Source organism: Carcharhinus amblyrhynchos, chromosome 3, assembly GCF_965287045.1.
Source record: "Carcharhinus amblyrhynchos chromosome 3, sCarAmb.v2.hapA, whole genome shotgun sequence".
Lineage (NCBI taxonomy): Eukaryota > Metazoa > Chordata > Chondrichthyes > Carcharhiniformes > Carcharhinidae > Carcharhinus > Carcharhinus amblyrhynchos.
This window is the reverse complement of record NC_137326.1, coordinates 15,993,076-16,014,024: the sequence shown is the minus strand read 5'-3', so window position 1 is coordinate 16,014,024 and position 20,949 is coordinate 15,993,076. Positions and strand designations below refer to the sequence as shown.

General features: G+C 45.3%; 1 protein-coding gene across 1 annotated transcript in view; it reads left to right on the top strand.

Annotated features, from left to right (window-relative positions):
- The first annotated feature begins 3,000 nt into the window (after positions 1-3,000).
- Positions 3,001-20,949, top strand: part of LOC145336308 (interleukin-17 receptor C-like) — a 65,579-nt gene continuing 47,630 nt past the window's right edge. Inside the window, exon 1 of the mRNA XM_080181742.1 lies at positions 3,001-3,429. Coding sequence (XP_080037868.1) covers positions 3,334-3,429 — 96 coding nt within the window. The 5' untranslated portion in view covers positions 3,001-3,333. The remainder of the gene's footprint in view (positions 3,430-20,949) is intronic.

The window sequence follows — 20,949 nt, the reverse complement described above, 5'->3', positions numbered from 1 at the left end:
AAGCTTTGCAGCGTGTCAGTAGAATCATGCCTGGAGTGAAACACTTTTTCCTCATGTTGAGGCCAAAATTGTTGGGGTCTAGTCTGACTCCATAATATACTTTGGGGGTTCTGATCTGGTCCCTTAACTTGTGACGAACCAAAATGGAGAAGGTTAATCCAGGAAGGCACTAATCACATTGGGTGTGATCTTACCAGCGGTTCACGTCATTCACTCAGTTCATGTCAAATCACTGCAGTGAGGTCAGAGAATTTGGCAGCCAGCCAAATCTCTGTTCACCGCTGCTGGAGGGAAAAATCCAGCCAGTGTGTTCTGGCCATTGAGACTTTGTTGGGAGCACAGAGAGACAAAGATCATCAGAAAGATCGCACAAATCTCCCAGCAATCTGTCCAAGCACCAAATACGCCACGTGTGGCTGGATCTGCAGATCATGCACTGGACTTGTTGGCCATCTTAAAACCCATCAAACCAAATGGAAGCAAGTCATTCTCGATCCTGAGGGACTGTCTAAGAGGAGGAAGGAGGATATAAATGATCGCATGGCAATATTCGGAGAGTAATGATATTTACAACTCAAACAGCATTACCAAAAATGAAAATAAGAAAAAATGCCAAAAATACACAATGCATCTGGGAGCAGTTCTGGAGCGGGAGATAGAGTTAACATTTCAGATCTGTGACCTTTCATCAGACAAAGTTGCTGGGAGACCTGCTATTTCCAGCACTTTTTTTGTTCCTATTTCAGATTTCCAGTATCTGGGGTATTTTGCTTTGTGCATCATGGTATTCAGGGCTAGGAAACTGTGAGGTGGGAGGCCTGGGAAGGAAGAGATGAAGTCAGTGACAATCGAGGAAATAATGGCTTGATGTTCAATGGTGTAATCAGTGAGCGGTAAGGGGAGGCTCCAGCCTCCTCTTGGTAGATGTTGGTTCAGCAGACAATATTAGTGTTACCCTTGCCAGCAGCTTTGATGATTATGTTAGGTTTGGACTTGAGAAAGTGGAGTGTCCATTCCATTTTGCATACTTTTGCTCCCATCACTTCCGCTCCCTCCCAGATCCACAATAGGATTCCCTTTGTCCTTACCTTCCAACCCACCAGCCTCTGTGTTTAATATAAAAACAGAAAATGTTGCATAAACTCAGCAAACCTGGCAGCACCTGTGAAGAGAAACTGAGTTAATGGCTGGGATTTTACAATGTCGCTTGGGTGAGGCTCATAAAATCCTGCCCAAAGCCAGTGGAGAATTCCATTTTGCGAGCATTACAGTGAAATTTCGGCCAATGTTTTGTGTCTAAATGATCCCTCTACAGATTTAAAAGGATTATTTAGATCCGAAACATTATCTCTGTTTCCCTTTCCACAGATGCTGGCAGACCCTATGAGTTTTTCCAGCAATTTCTGTTTTTATCCATTGTAGATTGTTCTCCACCATTTTCACTAACTCCAGCATGATCTACACCAAAAACATCTTTTCATCACCTTCTTCCTTTTCTTTCTGAGGAGGCTATTCTTTCTGTGACACTCTGGTGCACCCCCTCAGTGACCCCAACACTGACTCCCCTTCCCATGGCACCTTCCCAGGCACCCACCGGAGATGCCACACTTACCCTCTCACTCCTTTCCTCCTCACTGTCCAAGCCTCAAACACAGCTTCCGGGTAAAAGAGTAATTTGCTTCCAATTCTAGTATTGGGTGGCACACTGGTTAGCACTGCTGCCTCACAGCACCAGGGACCCGGGTTCAATTCCCAGCTTGGGTTACTGTCTGTGTGGAGTTTGCACGTGTCTGTGTGGATTTCCTCTGGGTCCTCTGATTGCTTCCAGGTACACGGTAAATACTCTTGCAACTCGGCCAACATTGTCTACCTGATACGTTGCAAGAAAGGATGTCCCGAAGCATGGTATATTGGGGAGATCATGCAGACGCTACGACAACGGATGAATGAACATCGCTCGACAATCACCAGGCAAGACTGTTCCCTGCCTGTTGGCGAACACTTCAGTGGTCACGGACATTCAGCCTCTGACCTTCGGGTAAGCATTCTCCAAGGCGGCCTTCACGACACACGACAGCGCAGAGTCGCTGAGCAGAGACTGATAGCCAAGTTCCGCACACATGAGGACGGTCTCAACAGGGATCTTGGGTTCATGTCGCACTATCTGTAACCCCCGTGACTTGCCTGGGTTTGCAAAACCTCACTCACTGTGCTGTCTGGAGACAATACACATCTCTGTAACCTGTGATCAGTGCTCCTTCCACTCACATTGTCAGCCACTTTAGGACTTGAACAGCAGGTTAGGTGTAAAGATTCGCATTCTAATCAGTAATCTGTAAACTGTCTGTGCTTTATATGCTCTGTCTGAGGCCAGAACTCTCCATTCACCTGACGAAGAGGGAAACCTCGAAAACTTATGCGTTTACTATCAAATAAATTGGTTGGACTAAAACCTGGTGTTGTCAGACTTTTTACTGTGCTTCCCACTATCCAAGGTTGTGCAGGGTAGATTAATTGGCCATGTTAAATTGATCCTAGTGACAGGGGGATTAACAGGGTAAATACGTGGGGTTACAGGAATTGGGCCTGGGTGGAGCAAATTGGCCTCCTTCTGCACCGTAATGATTCTTGATTCTATTCTGTACTCACTGTTCACAATGCCCTTTCCTCTATATTGTCTAGATTAAATGTGGATTGGGCAATCATGTAGAAAACCTCAGTTCATTCCAGAGTCACAGCCAACATTCTTACATTCCAGATTTCAGGATTTAAAGATTTTATTGAGGGGTTGAACCCTATAAAGCCAGGGCTAGGTATCTTTCATTTGTGTGTTATTATTATCCAAGTGAGTTTCCTTAATGTCAGAGGGAGGCATTTGGACTCTGGGGGGTGCCCTTTAGCTCCTGGTTTGGAAGCAGGCAGCCCAGGTGCCGAGCAGGCTATAGGACGCAGAGGAACGGGGAGGGATTGGATGCTAGGAGGAAGAGCTTTGGCACCTGTTAGAGTGGAAAGCACACGCAGAGAGAGAGAGAGAGGCCAGTAGTCTTACAGCTCAGGGTCACAGCTCAGACAGTATCGGTGCAACCCAACTGCAGGCAGCCACAGAGCCTGGGACACAGAACCGGCAGCCAATTGATCCTGATCCCTGGATTCTCGGATATTGTTGTGTGTGCTTTTTTTTAAATTTTTGCCATGGGAACAGTCACTTAGGGAAATGGGAATCGCGATTCCGGCCGGTGAAAGCGAAGCGACTTTCTCAAGTGGGTTTTCATCTTAAAAGAGCCGGCAGGCAGGCAGACGGTCCGTGGACATTACCCTGGACATTAGTTCACCATGCAGACCATGCAGCTCCTGCTTCTGTGGCTGAGTTCAGCCTCCAGCCTGGAGACGTTCCGCGGGACTCTGCTGGATGCCAATTGTCCCCAAGAGGTGAGACTCGCACCTTAACTCTGCGCCTTGATCTCTCGCCCTTTCCTCCTCCCTCTCTCCTTCCTTCGCCACTTTTTCATCCCCTTCACTCTCTCCCTCGCCCCCAGTCAATTAGTTGGCTGCCAGATATCTTACTCCAGACCGGTTTCAGAGCCAACAGTCAGGGGTGGGACGCAGCAGGCGCTAGTGGAATGGATTGTGTAACTGTAAACCAGTCGATTACCCCAGGGCAGAGGTGCTGAGATTGGCACGGTGGGCACAGTGATTAGCTACTCACAGCGCCAGGCACCCAGGTTCAGTTCCAGCCTGGGGTGACTTGGGGGGTACAGTTTTGTCTTTTAAAAAGCGTTTAGACAGTTACAGGGGTAAAATGGGATATGGGCCAAATGCAGGCAATTGGGATTAGTTTAGGGGTTTAAAAAAAGGGCGACATGGACAAATTGGGCTGAAGGGTCTGTTTCCATGCTATAAACCTCTATGACTCTATGCCTGCCTGTATTCATGGGCACAGTGGTTGGCACTACTGCCTCACAGTGCCAGTTCGATTCCCGGCTTGGGTTACTGTCTGCGTGGAGTCTGCATATTTTCTCCGTATCTGCGTGGGTTTTCTCCGAGTGCTCTGGTTTCCTCCCACTGTCCGAAAGACATGCTGGTTAGGCGCATTGGCCGTGCTAAATTCTCCCTCAGCGTGCCCCAACAGGCAGCAGAGTGTGGTGACTGGGGGATTTTCACAGTAACTTCATCGCACTGTTAAGCCTACTAATAAATAAACTTTAAACTTTGTTTCCTGAGCCTTCTGCACAATATATTGAAAGAAAAGCTGACATTCACATGATAAATAGGTTATGAAGTTGTTATTTTTTTAAAAGTTGAATCATACAGTGCAGAAAAGGCCCTTCGGCCCATCGAGTCTGCAGAGAAACACGTGACCTCCCACCTAATCCCATTTACCAGCACTTGGCCCATAGCCTCAAATGTTATGACATGCCAAGTGCTCCAGGTACTGTTAAAATCATTAAGTTTATCCACTATCGGCTAGAACTCACAAAGTTTACAATATAGTCTATAGCACAAAAAAAAAGACATTCGTCAAAATGGTCTCACTATCCCTGTTTTCTCCAACACTTCTAATCATAGCGGAAAAGACGGAGGCTGGAATTTTACTGTCCCACCTGCCAAGGGAATTGTCGCTGGCGGGACACAGACCTTGCAAAGGTCGGTTGACCTGGGACAGCATTTTCTGACCTTGGGACAAGCCTGGATGGAAAATCCCACCCAGAGTTCGGGTCCCAAACACACTGGATTGTCCCACAGGGTGGCCATGAGATTCCCAAGAATTCAGTCTGTCTGGAATGCCCACGTCTGCTGGGTTAAATGTTCATAGAACCCCTATAGTGCAGAAAGAGACCATTCGGTCCATCGAGCCTGCACCAACGTCAATCCCATCCGGGCTGTATATCTGTAACCCCACGTATTTACTCTGCTAATATCCCTGACACTAAGGGGCAATTTAGCGTGCTCAATCCACCTAACTCTCACATCTTCAGACTGCGGGACGAAACCGGAGCACCCGAGGGGTGGGGGACACTGGGAGAACATACAGACTTCTCACAGACAGTGACCCGAGCCGGGAATCGAACCTGGGTCCCTGCTGCTGTGAGACAGCAGAGCTAACCACTACGCTGCCTGTTGCTGGTGAAATGAGGTGGGGAAAAATGATAGCCATTTTTTCTGTTGGTACTTGTTTTCTACCTACACAGTAATTGGAATTGCATTTTGATTACCTCACACTTAGACATACAAATATGTGAGAAAAATATATTTGCCCTCCAGGTTTTTTAAGGTGTGATACACAGTTACGCTACTAAGGCGTGTCAGCACCTGACATCCGGCACTGTCTGGGATGCCTTATTTTCAATTATACAGATATACAGAAATGTTATATTTCAGTGGCACAGTGTGTTTTATATAATGGATAGAGGTACACTCTGACCCAATGTTAGACAATATGTTACATATTGGAGCAGATTTTACATTTTACAGCATGTAACTGCTCTGGAAAGAGCGTAGAAGTTTATAATAATGTTGTCAGTGCTAAAAAATTGTAGCAATGAGGAGAGATTGGATAGGTTAGGGGAATGTTCCTTAGAACAAAGAAGGATGACTTGATAGAAGTGTACAAAATTATGAGGGGAAGAGATAGAGTGGACAGAATAAAATTGTTTCCCTTGGTGTAGAAATCTCGAACCAGGGGGCATAGATTCAAGGTTTGGAGAGGACATGAGGAAGAACTTTTTTACACAAAGTCACAGAGGTACACAGCACGGAAACAGGCCCTTCGGCCCAACTCGTCCATGCCAACCCGGTTTCCTAAACTGAATGAGTCCCATTTACCTGTGTTTAGCCCATTTCCCTCTAAACCTTTCCTATCCTTGTGCCTGTCCAAATATCTTTTAAATGTGGTAATTTGTACCTGCCTCTACCACCTCCTCTGGCATCTCATTCTATATTCGCACCACCCTCTGTGTGAAAAAGTTGCCCCTTTTAAATCTTTTCCCTCTCACCTTAAACCTATGGGTGGTGAGTGTCTGGAATGTGCTGCCCAAGTTGGTAGTGGAAGCAGAGAGCCTAAACCTTTTTATAAAATACCTGGATCTTAAATGCAGCAAGATAGAGGGCTATGGGCAGGGTGCAGGAAGGTGGGATTAGAAAGGGCATTTGGGTGTCCTTGGGCCAGCATGGATAAGGTGGGCCAAATGGCCTTCTTCTGTGCTGTAACTTTTTTATGTTTCTGTAACAGGGTACGATAGAGTATAGACAGAAAATTCAGCAGACATTCTCCACCCCCGGGAGACATAAGTGGGGGGCGGCAGGGAGGTGGGGGGGGGAGGGGGTGGGGGGGGGGGGGGGCGGGGGCTGGTGTGCATGAGAACACACACCCCGCAAACCAGCCAGGCTGATCTTGACACTGAGCTTGAGGGTAGGCAAGAAGCCCCCTCTCACGGAGAGGAAAAATCGAGCCTCTAAAAGATGGACCCATTGCAAATATGCCCCTCCCCTCAGTTGAGGGAAACCCCCATTGAGAGAGATTGCCAGAGTCTTCCAGCCCTGATTTCCTCCCCCTATCCCCAACCCCATTTCCTTTTCCTATTTTGCCCCCTCTTCCTGCTCTATCCTTCCTCAGCCCAATTCTCACTCTACCCTCCAATCACGTGTGAAAACTGTAGTTTTTGACAATTTTATACCTGTATCTCAGCGGGAGATTGACTTAACAAATAACAGAGCATCATGATCATTGGTTAAGTTTGTGTATATTACAATTAGGTAACTGCAACATCAGTGCTTGTCAAATCATAAGGTGCAATGATTGCTCAATGTGAGTTGTTGATAAGATCGTGGGAATTGCCTGCTCTGGTACCATGTGTGACGAAAACTGGGAAAACATTAAAAATGCAAAAAAAAAGAGAAATTTTTATATTTAAGTAAATTATAAATCCATGCTACATGCTGGAGTGTGTTGTAAGGTAAGTGAACATCCCCAGTCAAGATGGCTTGTATGGTGTCCAACTCTTCCCCTTAATAATTTGCTCTCTTATAATGGTGTATATAGGGGCGGCATGGTGGCACAGTGGTTAGCACTGCTGCCTCACAGTGCAAGGGACTGGGTTCGATTCCTGGCTTGGGTCATGATCAGTGTGGAGTTTGCACATTCTCCCTGTGTCTGCGTAGGTTTCTTCCAAGTGCACCGGTTTCCTCTGAAAGACATGTACATTGGCCAAGCTAAATTCTCCCTCAGTGTAGGCGCTGAAGTGTGGCCACTCGGGGATTTTCACAGTCACTTCATTGCAGTGTTAACGTAGGCGTACTTGTGACACTGATAAATAAACTTTATATACAATGTAATAAGCAAAACACTGTAGGTGCTAGAATCTGAAACAAGAATAGAGGACACTGGGTCTGGCAGCATTTATTTGGAGAGAAGGAGTTAACATTTCGAGTCCATCTGCAAAGTTTTGACAGAAAGTCTATGTGCGGAATTTTCCCATCTTGTCCAACACGGGAATTGTAGTGGGCAGGGGCAGACTGTGCAATGGTCTGCTGACTTCAGGCAGGAATTTCCAGCCTTGGGGTGAACATGTCCAGAAAATCCTGCCCTCTGACTCGAAACATTAACTCTGTTTCTCTCCTGCTGAGTCTTTCCAGCTGTTCTTGTGTATACAATGCAGTTAGGAGATACAGTAACCGGAATTTTACCACCCCGTCCACCACGGGAATCTGAGAGGGCGAGGAGCAGAGAATGGGAAGCTCCGTTGACCCCAGGCGGGATTTTATGGTTTCGGGATGAGCGAGGCCATTAAATCCCACCCAGTTATTTCCAGTGTTACATTTTAGTAATGATGTGGAGATGCCGGCATTGGACTGGGGTAAACTCAGTAAGAAGTCTGACAACACCAGGTTAAAGTCCAACCGATTTATTTGATAGTAAACTCGCAAGCTTTCGAGGTTTCCCTCTTTGTCAGATGAATGAAGAGTTCTGGCCTCAGACAGAGCATATAACAGCACAGACAGTTTACAGATTACTGATTAGAATAAACATTTTAGTAAGTCAGAGTGTCTTATTACAGACAGAACAAATCCAGAGAAGTGTGGTATCAAACTGTTTATAAGAAATTGTTTTGAATGGAGAAAAGAGCAAAAGAAAGGCTTGTTGTTTCATAACAGCACTGACAACTGCAGGATGTCCCAAAGCACATTAGAACCAGTGGCATACCTTTTTTGAAGTGTAGTCGCTTGTTAGGGGACGTAGGTTTTGAAAGGAGCTTTGGTGAGTTGCTGCAGCACACCTTGTTACAATGTAGAAAATGCAGCAGAGCAAGGTCCTACGGATAGCGATGAGCAGACAATTTTGTGATGGTGATTGAGGGATAAACATTGTCCAGGGCAAGGGGAAAACTCCCCGCAGCTGTTTTTTGAGCAATACTTTACATCAGCCTGAGAGAACAGTTAGGTAAAAGGAGATTGGATGTGGGTCTTGGGATATTGGGGGTCTCAAAGTTGAGAGCCATGCATGGCATGGCTACAGGTAGGATACTTAACATACGCACACAATAGTAAAGCTAAGATGCGAGAAGTTCAGGTAAAGCTCGACATTGGAAGGATTTGTTCCCCGCAGAAAAATATTTCAAACTTTGCACCACTGGTGGGTCATCACACAAATGGGGCAGTTTATTAGAAAATTGTGTGGTCATAGCCTGATTCCATCACTACTGGCTTTGAATCACAGAATATTTCCGTCTTAATGAAGACCTTATGAAGACCGTGTGACAATCCAGGCAGGAGTGTCCCCTTCCAGTCGGGGCACACTTCTGCAGTCAAAGGCATTCAGTCTCTGGTCTTTGGGTAAGTGTTCTCCAAGGTGGCCTTCGAGCCGCACGACAGCACAGAATCACTGAGCAGAAACTGATAGCCAAGTTCCCACACATGAGGATGGCCTCAACCGGGACCTTGGGTTCGTATCACACAAAACATAACCCCCACCAATTGCCTGGGCTTGCAAAATCCTACTAACTGTCCTGGCTTGAGACAATTCACACCTCTTTAATCTGCGATGATCCCTCTCTCCACTCAAATTGTCCGTACCTGTGAAAACCTGATGACCTGAAAAGACTCACACTCCAACCATTATCTTGCAATTGTGTCTCTGTCTATATATGTCGTGTTTGTGGAACCTACCTCTCCACTCACCTGATGAAGGAGCAGTGCTCTGAAAGTTTGTGATTTCAAGTAAACCTGTTGAACTTTAACCTGGTGTTGTGAGACTTGTTATTGTCTTAATGAAAGAAGTTGTTTTTATATATTATCGTGCTGTACCATATCCAAAAGCACTTCACACAGTGCATGTTCCTTTGCCATTCATTTTTATTTGTTCTTGGTCTGTGAACTTTGCTGGTAAAGCTCGTGCTTATTGTCTATCTTGAAAATTGCCCTTGAGAAGAAGGTGGTGGCGAGCTGCCTTCTTGAACTGTTACAATCCATGTAGTGTAGGAAAGGTACACCCATGGTGCTGTTAGGGACAGAGTTCCAGGATTTTGACCCGGCGACAGTGAAAAAAACGCCGATATATTTCTAAGCCAGAATGGTGAATGGCTTGGAGGAAAACTTGCAGGTAATGGTGTTTGCTATGCATCTTCACCCCTTGTTCTGGTAGGTGGGTTTTAAAAGGAGCACTGGTGAGTTGCTGCAGTACACCTTGTAGACAGTTCACGCTGTGGCAGAGTTAGCAAATGCTTAAGAGGTGTCGAGCAAGCAGATAACATTATCCTGGATGCTATTCTGCTTTTGAGTGTGGTTGGGGGCTGCACTCATTCAGGCAAGTGGAACTTAGTCTATCCCACTCCTGACCTGTGTGGTTATTGTATCTAAGTGGACAAATGTGGTAGCAAAGAAGTTAACTTTATTGGTGGTACAATTGAGGACAGGGCAGAAGGGATCTCCTGGTTATTGACTCCTCTACTAAGGCGGAAAGTTTAGTGCTATTTATACTCTCTTGTGGTTTTGTACACCTCAATCAGGTCCCCTCCCCTCAGCCTTCTCTGCTGTAAGGAAAACAACCCCAGCCTAACCAGCCTCTCTTCATAGCTGAAGCACTCCAGCCCAGGCAACATCCTGGGGAATCTCCTCTGCACCCTCCCTAGTGCAATCAGCAGAACTACACACACTATTCTAGTTGTGACCTAATAAGTGCAGCTCCATCATAACCTCCCTGCTCTTATATCCTATGCCTTGGCTAATAAAGGCAGGTATTCCTATGCCTTCTTAACCGCCTTACCTACCTGTCCTGCTGTCTTCAGGGATTTTTGGACAAGCACCTCAAAGTCCCTTTGATCCTCTGTACTTCCTAGCATCCTACTGTTCATTCTGTATTCCCTTAACCCAAAAGAGAAAAAGGTGGAAAATCTCAGCAGGTCTGGCAGCATCTGTAACCAGAGAAAAGAACTGACGTTTGGAGTCCAGATTTGTCAAAGCTTTGACAAAGAGGTCACCTGGACTCGAAACGTCAGCTCTTTTCTCTCCCTACAGATGCTGTAAAAAGTCTGACAACACCAGGTTTTAGTCTAACCGATTTCACCTGAAGAAGAGGGAAACCCCTCAAAAGCTAGTGAGTTCACTATCAAATAAATCGGTTGGACTAAAACCTGGTGTTGTCAGACCTTTTACTGTGTTTACCCCAGTCCAACGCCGGCATATCCACATCATGCCTACAGATGCTGCCAGACTTGCTGAGATTTTCCAGCATTTCCTGTTCGGGTTTCAGATTCCAGCATCCGCAGTAGTTTGCTTTTATATATATTGTGTATTCCCTTGCCTTGCTAGTCCTCACCAAAAGGCACCATCTCACTCTTTTCAGGATTAAATTGAATTTGCCACTGTTCTGTCCATTTGACCAGCCCGATGATAGTAAAATGTTTGGTTCAATGTTTTGCACTGTATAAAATTCATTTGCCTGGTTTATGTAAGTAAAAAGATCTGGCCTTCTGCAGTCTCTCAGTATATAATTCCACACTTCAAAGGGAGGAGAGTGACATTGCAACTTTGAGACGCATTCCAGTAAATAGTGTACAGAGCAAGGGTTCTTTGTTGCGAATCCCAGGAATTGTAACTGTTCACCATTGTTCTGAGGAGTGACTGGTGAGACTGAATTTATGGAAATGCCTCCTGCAAACAACACAAAAAGACATGATGGTCTGATCAAGCATTTCCTCAGCTCCCATCACCCCATTGCCAGAAAGGCGGTGGGAACTCCTTCAGTGTATACACGTCTTTCCTGCCGTATGTCAGTAAATTACAGCTATGTAATGCCAGCAGCTTTGAGGAAACTTTCAACATATTTTCCTAGTCCTTTTAAGATCACGGGAATGTCATCCATGGAATGCAGCAGGTCATGCATGAATGGTATAGAATGTGATGTGATTCCTAATGTTAAATCCCAATGCTTTGAGTCTGACTTTTTCAGTTTTCTGAAGATTGCATGAATTGAGAGTGCTTGACACAGTCAGGGCAGGCTAGAAAGAGGGACTCCAGTGGAATGATTTATTTTAGCTATTGATAAAACCATATAGCTGATGTCCCTGACCATAAAATATAAAGGAGGCAGTTTGTCACAGCACTCAAATCATTACATCTTTAGAATATTCCTCAAACATGGCTAGTTTTTACTCAATTTAGAAACTTCACACAGCATTCACACTTCCCATTAGATCAACAAGCCAGCAGCCTGTTCTTTCAACGTTGGATATTTTGGGCTGAGACATTGAGCTGTGTTCCAGCAATCTTTTAACGAGCTCTTTTCTTGAGAAATACTTCCTCTAATTATTCCCATCAGTGTGACTACGTTGGAACTGGCAACAAGGCAGTACTGTAACAGGATGCTTGACTGATGCAATAGGCTGTTATATTTCTTTATAAATGAGAAGGAAGTATTGCAAAATTAGTTCTGCGATACAATTCAGTTGACTGAGTTGAAGCTAATTGACTGAAAGCAATAAGTAATGCTTTGAATACAGACTGGTTCTGTTATGTATCTGTGTAAGATTTCCCAATATATGATCCGATAACTCTGTACTAATTCCTATACGTGTGTTGCATAATAATAATCTGATTCACTGAAAGGCAACACTCTTGTGTGTACTTGTTAATCTCCTTGTCAATCATCTGTCAGTTTTCAGCTAAAGCATTGTTAGTGGGAGGGAGGGCAGGTTTAAGTGGAGATGGGTGGATCCAGGTATGGGTGAGGGGGAATTGGGAAAGGAGCAAGATAATGGGAGACAGGAAGGAAGAAGAGATTGGGAACGGTTGAGGTGGGGAAGTAGAGAGGACAGGAGGATGAGGGGATGGGAATGAGTGGTGAGGAGGAGCAGAATGGCGTAAACATTTCGTCCAACTTTTTGAATATGCAGTTGATTTATTAAAATGCATAGTCACATTGACACTTATTAACAGCACGTGCGCTGTAACCTGGAGGCAATATGGTTGCATGGGGACTTTCAGTTTGGTTGGAATAGGTGGAAAGAGAGAGAGAGAGGTGGAAAAGAGGGACAGGAAACTTGTTATAAGAAACACCAGCATGGGCGTCCGTCAGTCCTTTCCTTCTCCATAAGTCCTTTCATTGAATCATAGAATCCCTACAGAGCAGAAGGAGGCCATTCAGCCCCTCGAGCCTGCACCAACACCAATCCCACCCAGACCCTATCCCCATAACCTCATAGACATAGAAACATAGAACTATACAGCACAGTACAGGCCCTTTGGCCCTCGATGTTGCGCCAAGCTGTGTCCAAACCCAAGATCAAGCTATCCCACTCCCTATCATTCTGGTGTGCTCCATGTGCCTACCCAATAACCGTTTGAAAGTTCCTAAAGTGTCCGACTCCACTATCACAGCAGGCAGTGCATTCCACACCCCAACCACTCTCTGAGTAAAGAATCTACTTCAGACATTCCTCCTATATCTCCCACCATGAACCTTAAAGTTATGCCCCCTAGTAACAGCTACATACTATATATTTGCCCTGCTAATCCCCCAAGGGGCAATTTATCATGGCCAATCGACCTAACTCACACATCTTTCGGACTGTGGGAGGAAACCAGTGTACCCGGAGGAAACCTACCCAGACACAGGGAGAATGTGCAAACTCCACACAGGTAGTGACTCAATGCTGGAATTGAACCCGGGTCGCTGGCAGCAGTGCTAACCACTGTGCCACCGTGCTGCTCTTCACCAATTTCCTCCTAAGTGGACCAGAGGGTGTCCAGCTGGTCTTGACCAAGGATGGCATTGGCATTTTGACATGGGTTTACCTGCTGATGTAACCTGGCATCAATATTTTCAGTGCATATCGAGTTGGAAAATAATGATCCACTGAACATTTTTAACATGGGCGGCATGGTGGCACAGTGGCTAACACTGCCGCCTCACAGCACCAGGGACCCGGAATTCCAGCCTCGGATCACTGTCTGTGTGGAGTTTGCACATTCTCCCCATGTCTGCGTAGGTTTCCTCCAGGTGCTCTGGTTTCCTCCCACAGTCCAAAGATATGCGGATCAGGCCATGCTAAATTTCCCCTTGGTGTCCCGGAATGCGTAGGTTAGAGGGATTAGCGGGGTAAATGTGTGGCGTTGTTGGGATGGGCCCTGGGGTGGGATTGTTGTTGGTGCAGACTCGATGGGCCGAATGTCATCCTTCTGCACTGCGGGGATTCTATGATTACGCTCCAACAACAACTTTTATTCATATAGCATCATTAATGTAATGAAAGGGCCCAGGGCATTTTACTGGAACGTTGTCAATCAAAATATGACATCAAGTCAAATAAAGAGACAATGACCCAGATGTTCTGGTTTCTGGATCATTGGAGACCGGAAGTAAACTTCCTGCCCCACCACACCAACACCCCCCCACCCCGCCAATCCATCGTGATCTGATGTGCATAACCCTGCCCAACCAACCTGACCTCCCCCCTTACCTCACTCACCCTACCCCTTTACCCCCTTACCTTACCCATCTTGCCCCCTTACCCATTTACCTCACCCATTTTACCCCATTACCCACTTACCTCACCCACCTTACTTCATTACCCCTTACCTTACCCCATTACCCCTTACCTCACCCACTTTACTCCCTTATTTTACCCACCTTGCCCCTTACCCATTTACCTCATCCATTTTACCCCATTACCCACTTACCTCAACCATTTTACCCCATTACCCACTTACCTCAACCACCTCACCCACTTTACCCCCTTACCTCACCCACTTTACCCCCTTACCTCACCCACTTTACCCCCTTACCTCACCCACTTTACCCCCTTACCCACATAGCTCACCCAGCCTACACCACTCATTCACCAATACACCGAAAATCTATTTTGGTGAGCTGGTGAACACTTACCAGAAATCGAGAATCTGCTTCTGCGTGGATTCCTTTCGCTGCATTATCCTGGGATTCCTGCGCTGACTGACTCCTGGAGGATTCTCCATTGGAATGTTGCCCAGAAAATTCAGGGGAAGGTGAGTGGGTAGTTTTTTTGTTTGGTCTGATCAGGGTCAGAACTAAAAGTTCTGTGATCAGTCAGGAGTGCTTAAATTATACTGCAGAGAAATTGTTCCCATGACATTGAAGTTGATTGAGCAATGCTAATGTAATTAGTAATAGAATTAAATATTCAGTGTATTTAATTGTCCAGTGGACAAATACATTGATTAAAGTTTATTTATTAGCATCACAAGTAGGCTTACATTTAACACTGCAATGATGTGGAGATGCCAGGGATAGGGATAGTAAGAAGTCTCACAACACCAGGTTAAAGTCCAACAAGTTTATTTGGTAGCACCAGCTTTCGGAGTGCTGCTCCTTCACCTGATTAACACTGCAATGAAGTAACTGTGAAAATCCCCTAGTTGCCACACTCTGGCGCCTATTCGGGCACACTGAGGGAGAATTTAGCATGGCCAACACACCTAACCTGCATGTCTTTTGGACTGTGGGAGGAAACCAGAGCACCCAGAGGAAACCGGGGAGAACGTGCAGACTTCGAACAGCCAGTGACCCAAAATGGGAATTGAACCCAGGTCCCTGGCGCTTGTGAGGCAGCAGTGCTAACCATTGTGCCACCTTGGTGCACTCCCTCACACACACAAAGTCAATGAAGTTGGAAACTTGAGGAGATGTACAAAGGGCAACAGATTTCTTACTGCATCTCTGACACTTTTTTTTGCCCAAAGTCAAAGTCACACCTTTCCCTTCTCTCCCAGTGCCTCTCGACCCTGGGAGAAATTTACCACGGGGGAGTGTCTGGAGACCAGACCAACCTAACCATTGTGCTGCAAGCATTTACAGGCAGGTGCTGATAACTTGGAGACAAATATGAGAACAATAATTGGAGAATCTGAAGTGAGGAGGAAAATACATATTAAAAACATTGAGGGATTTGGTTTGCAGAGGCAGGGAGGGGAATAAATCCAGCCTAGTCAAAGGTAGCCTGACTGAAAGAGCAAGTCCTTCACTGAGTGGTATAGAAAAAGATAGGTGTAACCAGTTGGCACTGATATGAAATTCTTGTGTGACTAAAATAGCCATGGTTTGGACTTTGGAACTAAGTTGTTTTGGCCAAGTTTGTGAAAAGCACAATAACACTTTCAGTAATAGAAGCCTCTGCGTGAAACTGTTTGAAAGTCAAACAGTGTGTCATAATTTGAGCTAGGTGCTGCCTGAAGCTTTAGCCACATAATGCATAGAATTGCTAAGAAAACAAGAAACAGGAGTGCCATGTCTTTCCTGATATACTGGAAGCAGAACTGATGAGTTGTATACACACGCAGCACATATTAGTGCCAGCTTCATAATGATTGCATTAACAATATGCTCCCAATGTGAGGGGTACTTGGAAGCTAGTTTCAAGTCAGAAGAGGCGACCACTGAGGCCTCTTGCAATTTATCAGAAAACACAGGGGCATTACCTGCACTTTTCTCTCTCTGTCTCAATATTGGATCACGGACAGTTTTTAAAAATTCTTTTGTGGGACCTGGGCGTCGCCTGTGCGGATTCTGCACGTAGGCATTGCCCATCCCTGGTTGCCCTTGAATTGAGTGGTTTGCTAGGCCATTTCCGAGGGCAGTTGAGAGTCAACCACGTTGCTGTGGCTCTGGAGTCACGTGTCGGCCAGACCAGGTAAGGATGGCAGATTTCCTTCCCTAAACGTCATGAGTGAACCAGATGGGTTTTTCTGACAACGGTTTCATGACCCTCAGTAGATTCTTACTTCTAGATTTTTATTACTGAATTCAAATTCCATCATCTGCCATGGTGAGATTTGAACATTAGCTGAGTCTGGATTAATAGTCCAGCAATAATACCATTCGGCCATCGCCTCCCCTGCAATGCCTGCCATTTTCTAATAAAACACTTGCAATGCGTCACCAAGTGCTGTTATTTTCACTATGTTGCATTTCTTGGCTTCAAACTTAATTTTTTTGAGGCTGCCCTGAAAATGCCCTCTCTGACAACATCAGTAGGGATTTTATTTTTTGGCAGTGCATGAAGCAGATCAATCAAAAATGCAATTAATGCAGTTGGTGATTAAGCAAATTTTGGTTCTGGTTGAACAACTGCCAGACGCACACTCAATTACTGGAAGTAACCAGTGCGCATCCCTTGTCCTGATTGACAATTTAATAAAACAGGGTGGCTCTAACAACATAGCGTGCGTTAAATCGGTATCCACTGTCAGGTATGTGTGAGGTTTATTGTCCATTGTTTGAGTAAAGTGAAGGATGAGTCTGTATTTAAAACGGTTTTACACAGAGGAGTGAATGGTGGAGTTGGCTGCAGCTTTTTGAGATGTTCCTTTGCATAGCGAAGACAACCTGTGTGATTTCAAATTTGGCCACACCTGGCAGAGCACAGGTCTCTACTCCCTTCTGAGAGCTATATGTCTGGCGGCACAGTGGTTAGCACTGCTGTCTCACAGCACCAGGGGCCTGGGTTCAATTCCTGGTTCAGGTCACTGCCTTGGGGATTTTGCACGTTCACCCCGTCTGTGTAGGTTTCCTTCCACAGTCTGAAAGACGTGCTGGTTAGGAGCACTGACCATGTTAAGTTCTGCCTCAGTGTACCTGACCAGGCTCTAGAGGGTGGCGATTAGGGAATTTTCACAGAAACTTCATTGCAGTGTTGATGTAAATCTACTTGTGACACTAATAAATAATAAACTAAAATATCTCAAACAAAAACTGACTGAAAGAACTAAATGGATAGATTTAGAATCATAGAGTCTTGACAGTTCAGAAGAAGGTCACTTGGCCCATCAAGTCTGCACCAATTCTCTGACAGAGCATCTTACCCAGGCTCATCCCCCTGTCCTGTCACTGTAACTCTGCACATTTAGCCTGTTAATCCCCCAGCCTAGTCATTTATCCGCTTACAGCTTGTATCAACGATTGTAAAGCTGGTGTCTTACTTGGACTGGCTTAGACAGTTACTGTTGCCGATTGCTGTGTAAATAGTGCCAATCTGTGAGAGGAAATTCTATGTGTAAAATGCTGCAGACTCTGGAAATCTGAAATACAAACAGGAAGTGCTGGAAAAGTTCAGCAGGTCTGGCAGCATCGTTGGAGAGAGAGACACAAGAGTTAATCAAATCCACTTTCGTCATCTGGGGGGAAAGAAAGTTGTTTTTGTTTGTTACTGAAGGTCTGGTGACGCTCATTCTAATCATGATTTAGGTGTGTATTGGAATGTAGGCGTGTAATCAGGAATGGTAAATGTTAATATGTCACATACTTACAGATGCATTTGTAAAGTTACACCTGAGTTCATGTGAAGTTTGAACAAAGACATTGCTTTGGGCATTCATCAAAGAATCTGGAAAAACCTGAGTTATAACAATCAGTGCAAAGCAATAGTTTTAGTATCCATTCCCTTTTAAATTTCGCTTGCCATTTCCCCATTCACTTGCATGTTCTGCCAAACTTCCTGTTGCAGTTCTTGTGCAAGAATCTCAGATTCAGCTGCCTCCTCTGAGATTGTTGTCATCTGCCCTCTGAAATGGCCCTGGCAAGTCACTCATTTAGGGATGGGTAATAATTTGATTTGATTTAATTTATCAAGGTCACATATATTGGAATACAGTGGAAAAGTGTTGTTTCTTGCGCGCTATGCAGTCAAAGCATACTGATCATAGAGTACATAAAGGAGAAGGAAAGGATAGGGTGCAGAATATAGTGTTACAGTCATAGCTAGGGTGTAGAGAAAGATCAGCTTAATATAAGGTAGGTCCATTCAAAAGTCTGATGACAGCAGGGAAGAAGCTGTTCTTGAGTCGGTTGGTACGTAATCTCAGATTTTTGTATCTTTTTCCCGATGGAAGAGAGAATATCTGGGGTGCATGAGGTCCTTGATTATTCTGGCTGCTTTTCTGAGGCAGCATAAGGGTAGACGGAGCGAGTGAGAGGCTGGTTTGCATGGTGGATTGGGCTACGTTCATAACTCTTTGTAATTTCTTGCGGTCTTGGTTAGAGCAAGGAACCATACCAAGCTGTGATACAACCAGAAAGAACGGTGATCTGTAAAAATTGGTGAGAGTCATAGCTGGCATCCCAAATTTCCTTAGCCTCCTGATAAAGTAGAGGCATTGGTGGGCTTTCTTAACTATAGTGCCAGCGTGGAGGGACCAGGACAGGTTGTTGGTGATCTAGACATCCAGAAACTCGACCATTCCCAGAAAGGCCCACATCCCATGTGTGAATAAAAAAAAGTTTGACCACTTTACCCTTATAGCAACAATTTGGATTCGTAAGGTAAAATAGAAACAGCAAAACTGGTGCCTGAGATACTTTGCATTCCCCTTGACATAACACTGAACTAAAGAATCTAACCACATTTTCCACATACCTTGCATTAGAAGGCATTTTCAGAAGGCGTTTGACAAGGTACCTCACAAGAGGTTATTGCAGAAGGTCAGGGGACATGGAGTTGGGGGTAGGGTGTTAGCGTGGATAGAGGATTGGTTGTCAAATAGGAGGCAGAGAGTGGGGGTCAATGGGTGCTATTCAGATTGGCGGTTGGTGACTAGTGGGGTGCCCCAGGGGTCGGTGCTGGGGCCTCAGCTATTTACCATTTATATAGATGATCTGGAGGAGGGAACCGAGTGTAGGGTGTCGAAATTTGCTGATGACACCAAGATTGGGGGAAAGGCAAATTGTGCGGAGGGTGTGGAGAGTCTGCAGAAGGATCTAGATAGGCTGGGCGAATGGGCCAGGAAATGGCAAATGGAATTTAATGTTGGCAAGTGTGAGATGGTCCACTTTGGTAGGAAGAATGGTAGGAAGGACTATTACTTACGTGGCGAAAAACTGCAGCAGGCGACGGTGCAGAGGGACCTCGGGGTCCTTGTGCATGAGTCGCAAAAACCCAGCTTGCAGGTGCAGCAGGTGGTCAGGAAGGCGAATGGGATGCTGGCCTTCATAGCGAGGGGGATTGAATATAAAAGTAGGGAGGTCTTGCTGCAGCTGTATAGGGCATTGGTGAGGCCGCAGCTGGAGTACTGTGTGCAGTTTTGGGCGCCGCACCTGCGCAAGGATATTTTGGCCTTGGAGGGAGTGCAGAGGAGGTTTACTAGGCTGATACCGGAGTTGAGGGGGTTGAGCTATGAGGAGAGGCTGAATAAACTAGGCTTGTACTCGTTAGAGTTTAGAAGAATGAGGGGAGATCTCATTGAGACGTATAAGATGATGAATGGGATGGATAGGATAGAGGTGGAGAGACTCTTCCCGCTCAAAAAAGACAGTAGGACTAGGGGGCACAGCCTCAAGATAAAGGGGGGGCGGTTTAGAACGGAGTTGAGGAGGAACTTCTTCACTCAAAGGGTGGTGAATCTCTGGAATTCTCTGCCCGTTGAAGTGGTGGAGGCTGCCTCGCTAAATATTTTTAAGAAGCGGGTTGATGGGTTCTTGATAAGAGAGGGGATTAAGGGTTATGGGGAGAGGGCGGGAAAGTGGAACTGAGACACGACAGATCAGCCATGATCTTATTGAATGGCGGGGCAGGCTCGAAGGGCTAGATGGCCTACTCCTGCTCCTATTTCTTATGTTCTTATGTTCTTATTACCAAAGCTAACTATATGTAATTCACTGAACACCAACATAAACTTATCCCTTTATGCATGTGTTGTGTGACTATATGAGGATGGAACACTTCATAATATTTGTTTATGGCAGATTTCCTTCCCTAAAAGGCATTAGTGAACCAGATGGTTTTTTTCTGACAATCGGTAATGGTTTCATCGTCATCAGCAGATTCTTAATTCCAGATATCTTTCATTGAATTCAAATTCCTCCATCTGCCCATGACAGGATTCGAACCCTAGTCTCCAGAATGTTAGAAGAGCTTCGGGATTGATTGTCTAGTGATAATGCCACTAGGCCATCGCCTCCCCGGTATTAACTAACGTCGGTACAAATTTCAGAAATGTGCTCAAAAATAGACGCAGCTTAACTGCTGAGTTACAGGGACATGGGAATGGTAATCTCAACAATTTTAGATTATGAAACAACAATCATGGGCTAAGAATTCTTGGTGCATTGTTATTATATTCCTCTGCACATTACTTTAGCCATGTGCTGATGTACTTAAACAAGTAAATGCCTGTTTCAAAATATAGTAAGAACTCTGACAACACCAGGTTTAAGTCCAACCAGTTTATTTGATAGTAATCCCACAAGCTTTCGGAAACTGTGTCCCTTTGTCAGGTGTGTGCAAGGTTCTGATCAGAGAAAGGCGTATAAAGACACACACAGTTTACAGAATACTGATTAGAATGCAAGTCTTGGCAGCTAACCTGCTATTCAAGTCTTAAAGATGCAGACGATGTGAGTGGAGATAGTATTAGCATTGGTTAAAGAGATGTGTATTGTCTCCAGACAGGACAGTAAGTGAGATTTTACAAGCCCAGACAAGTCATGAG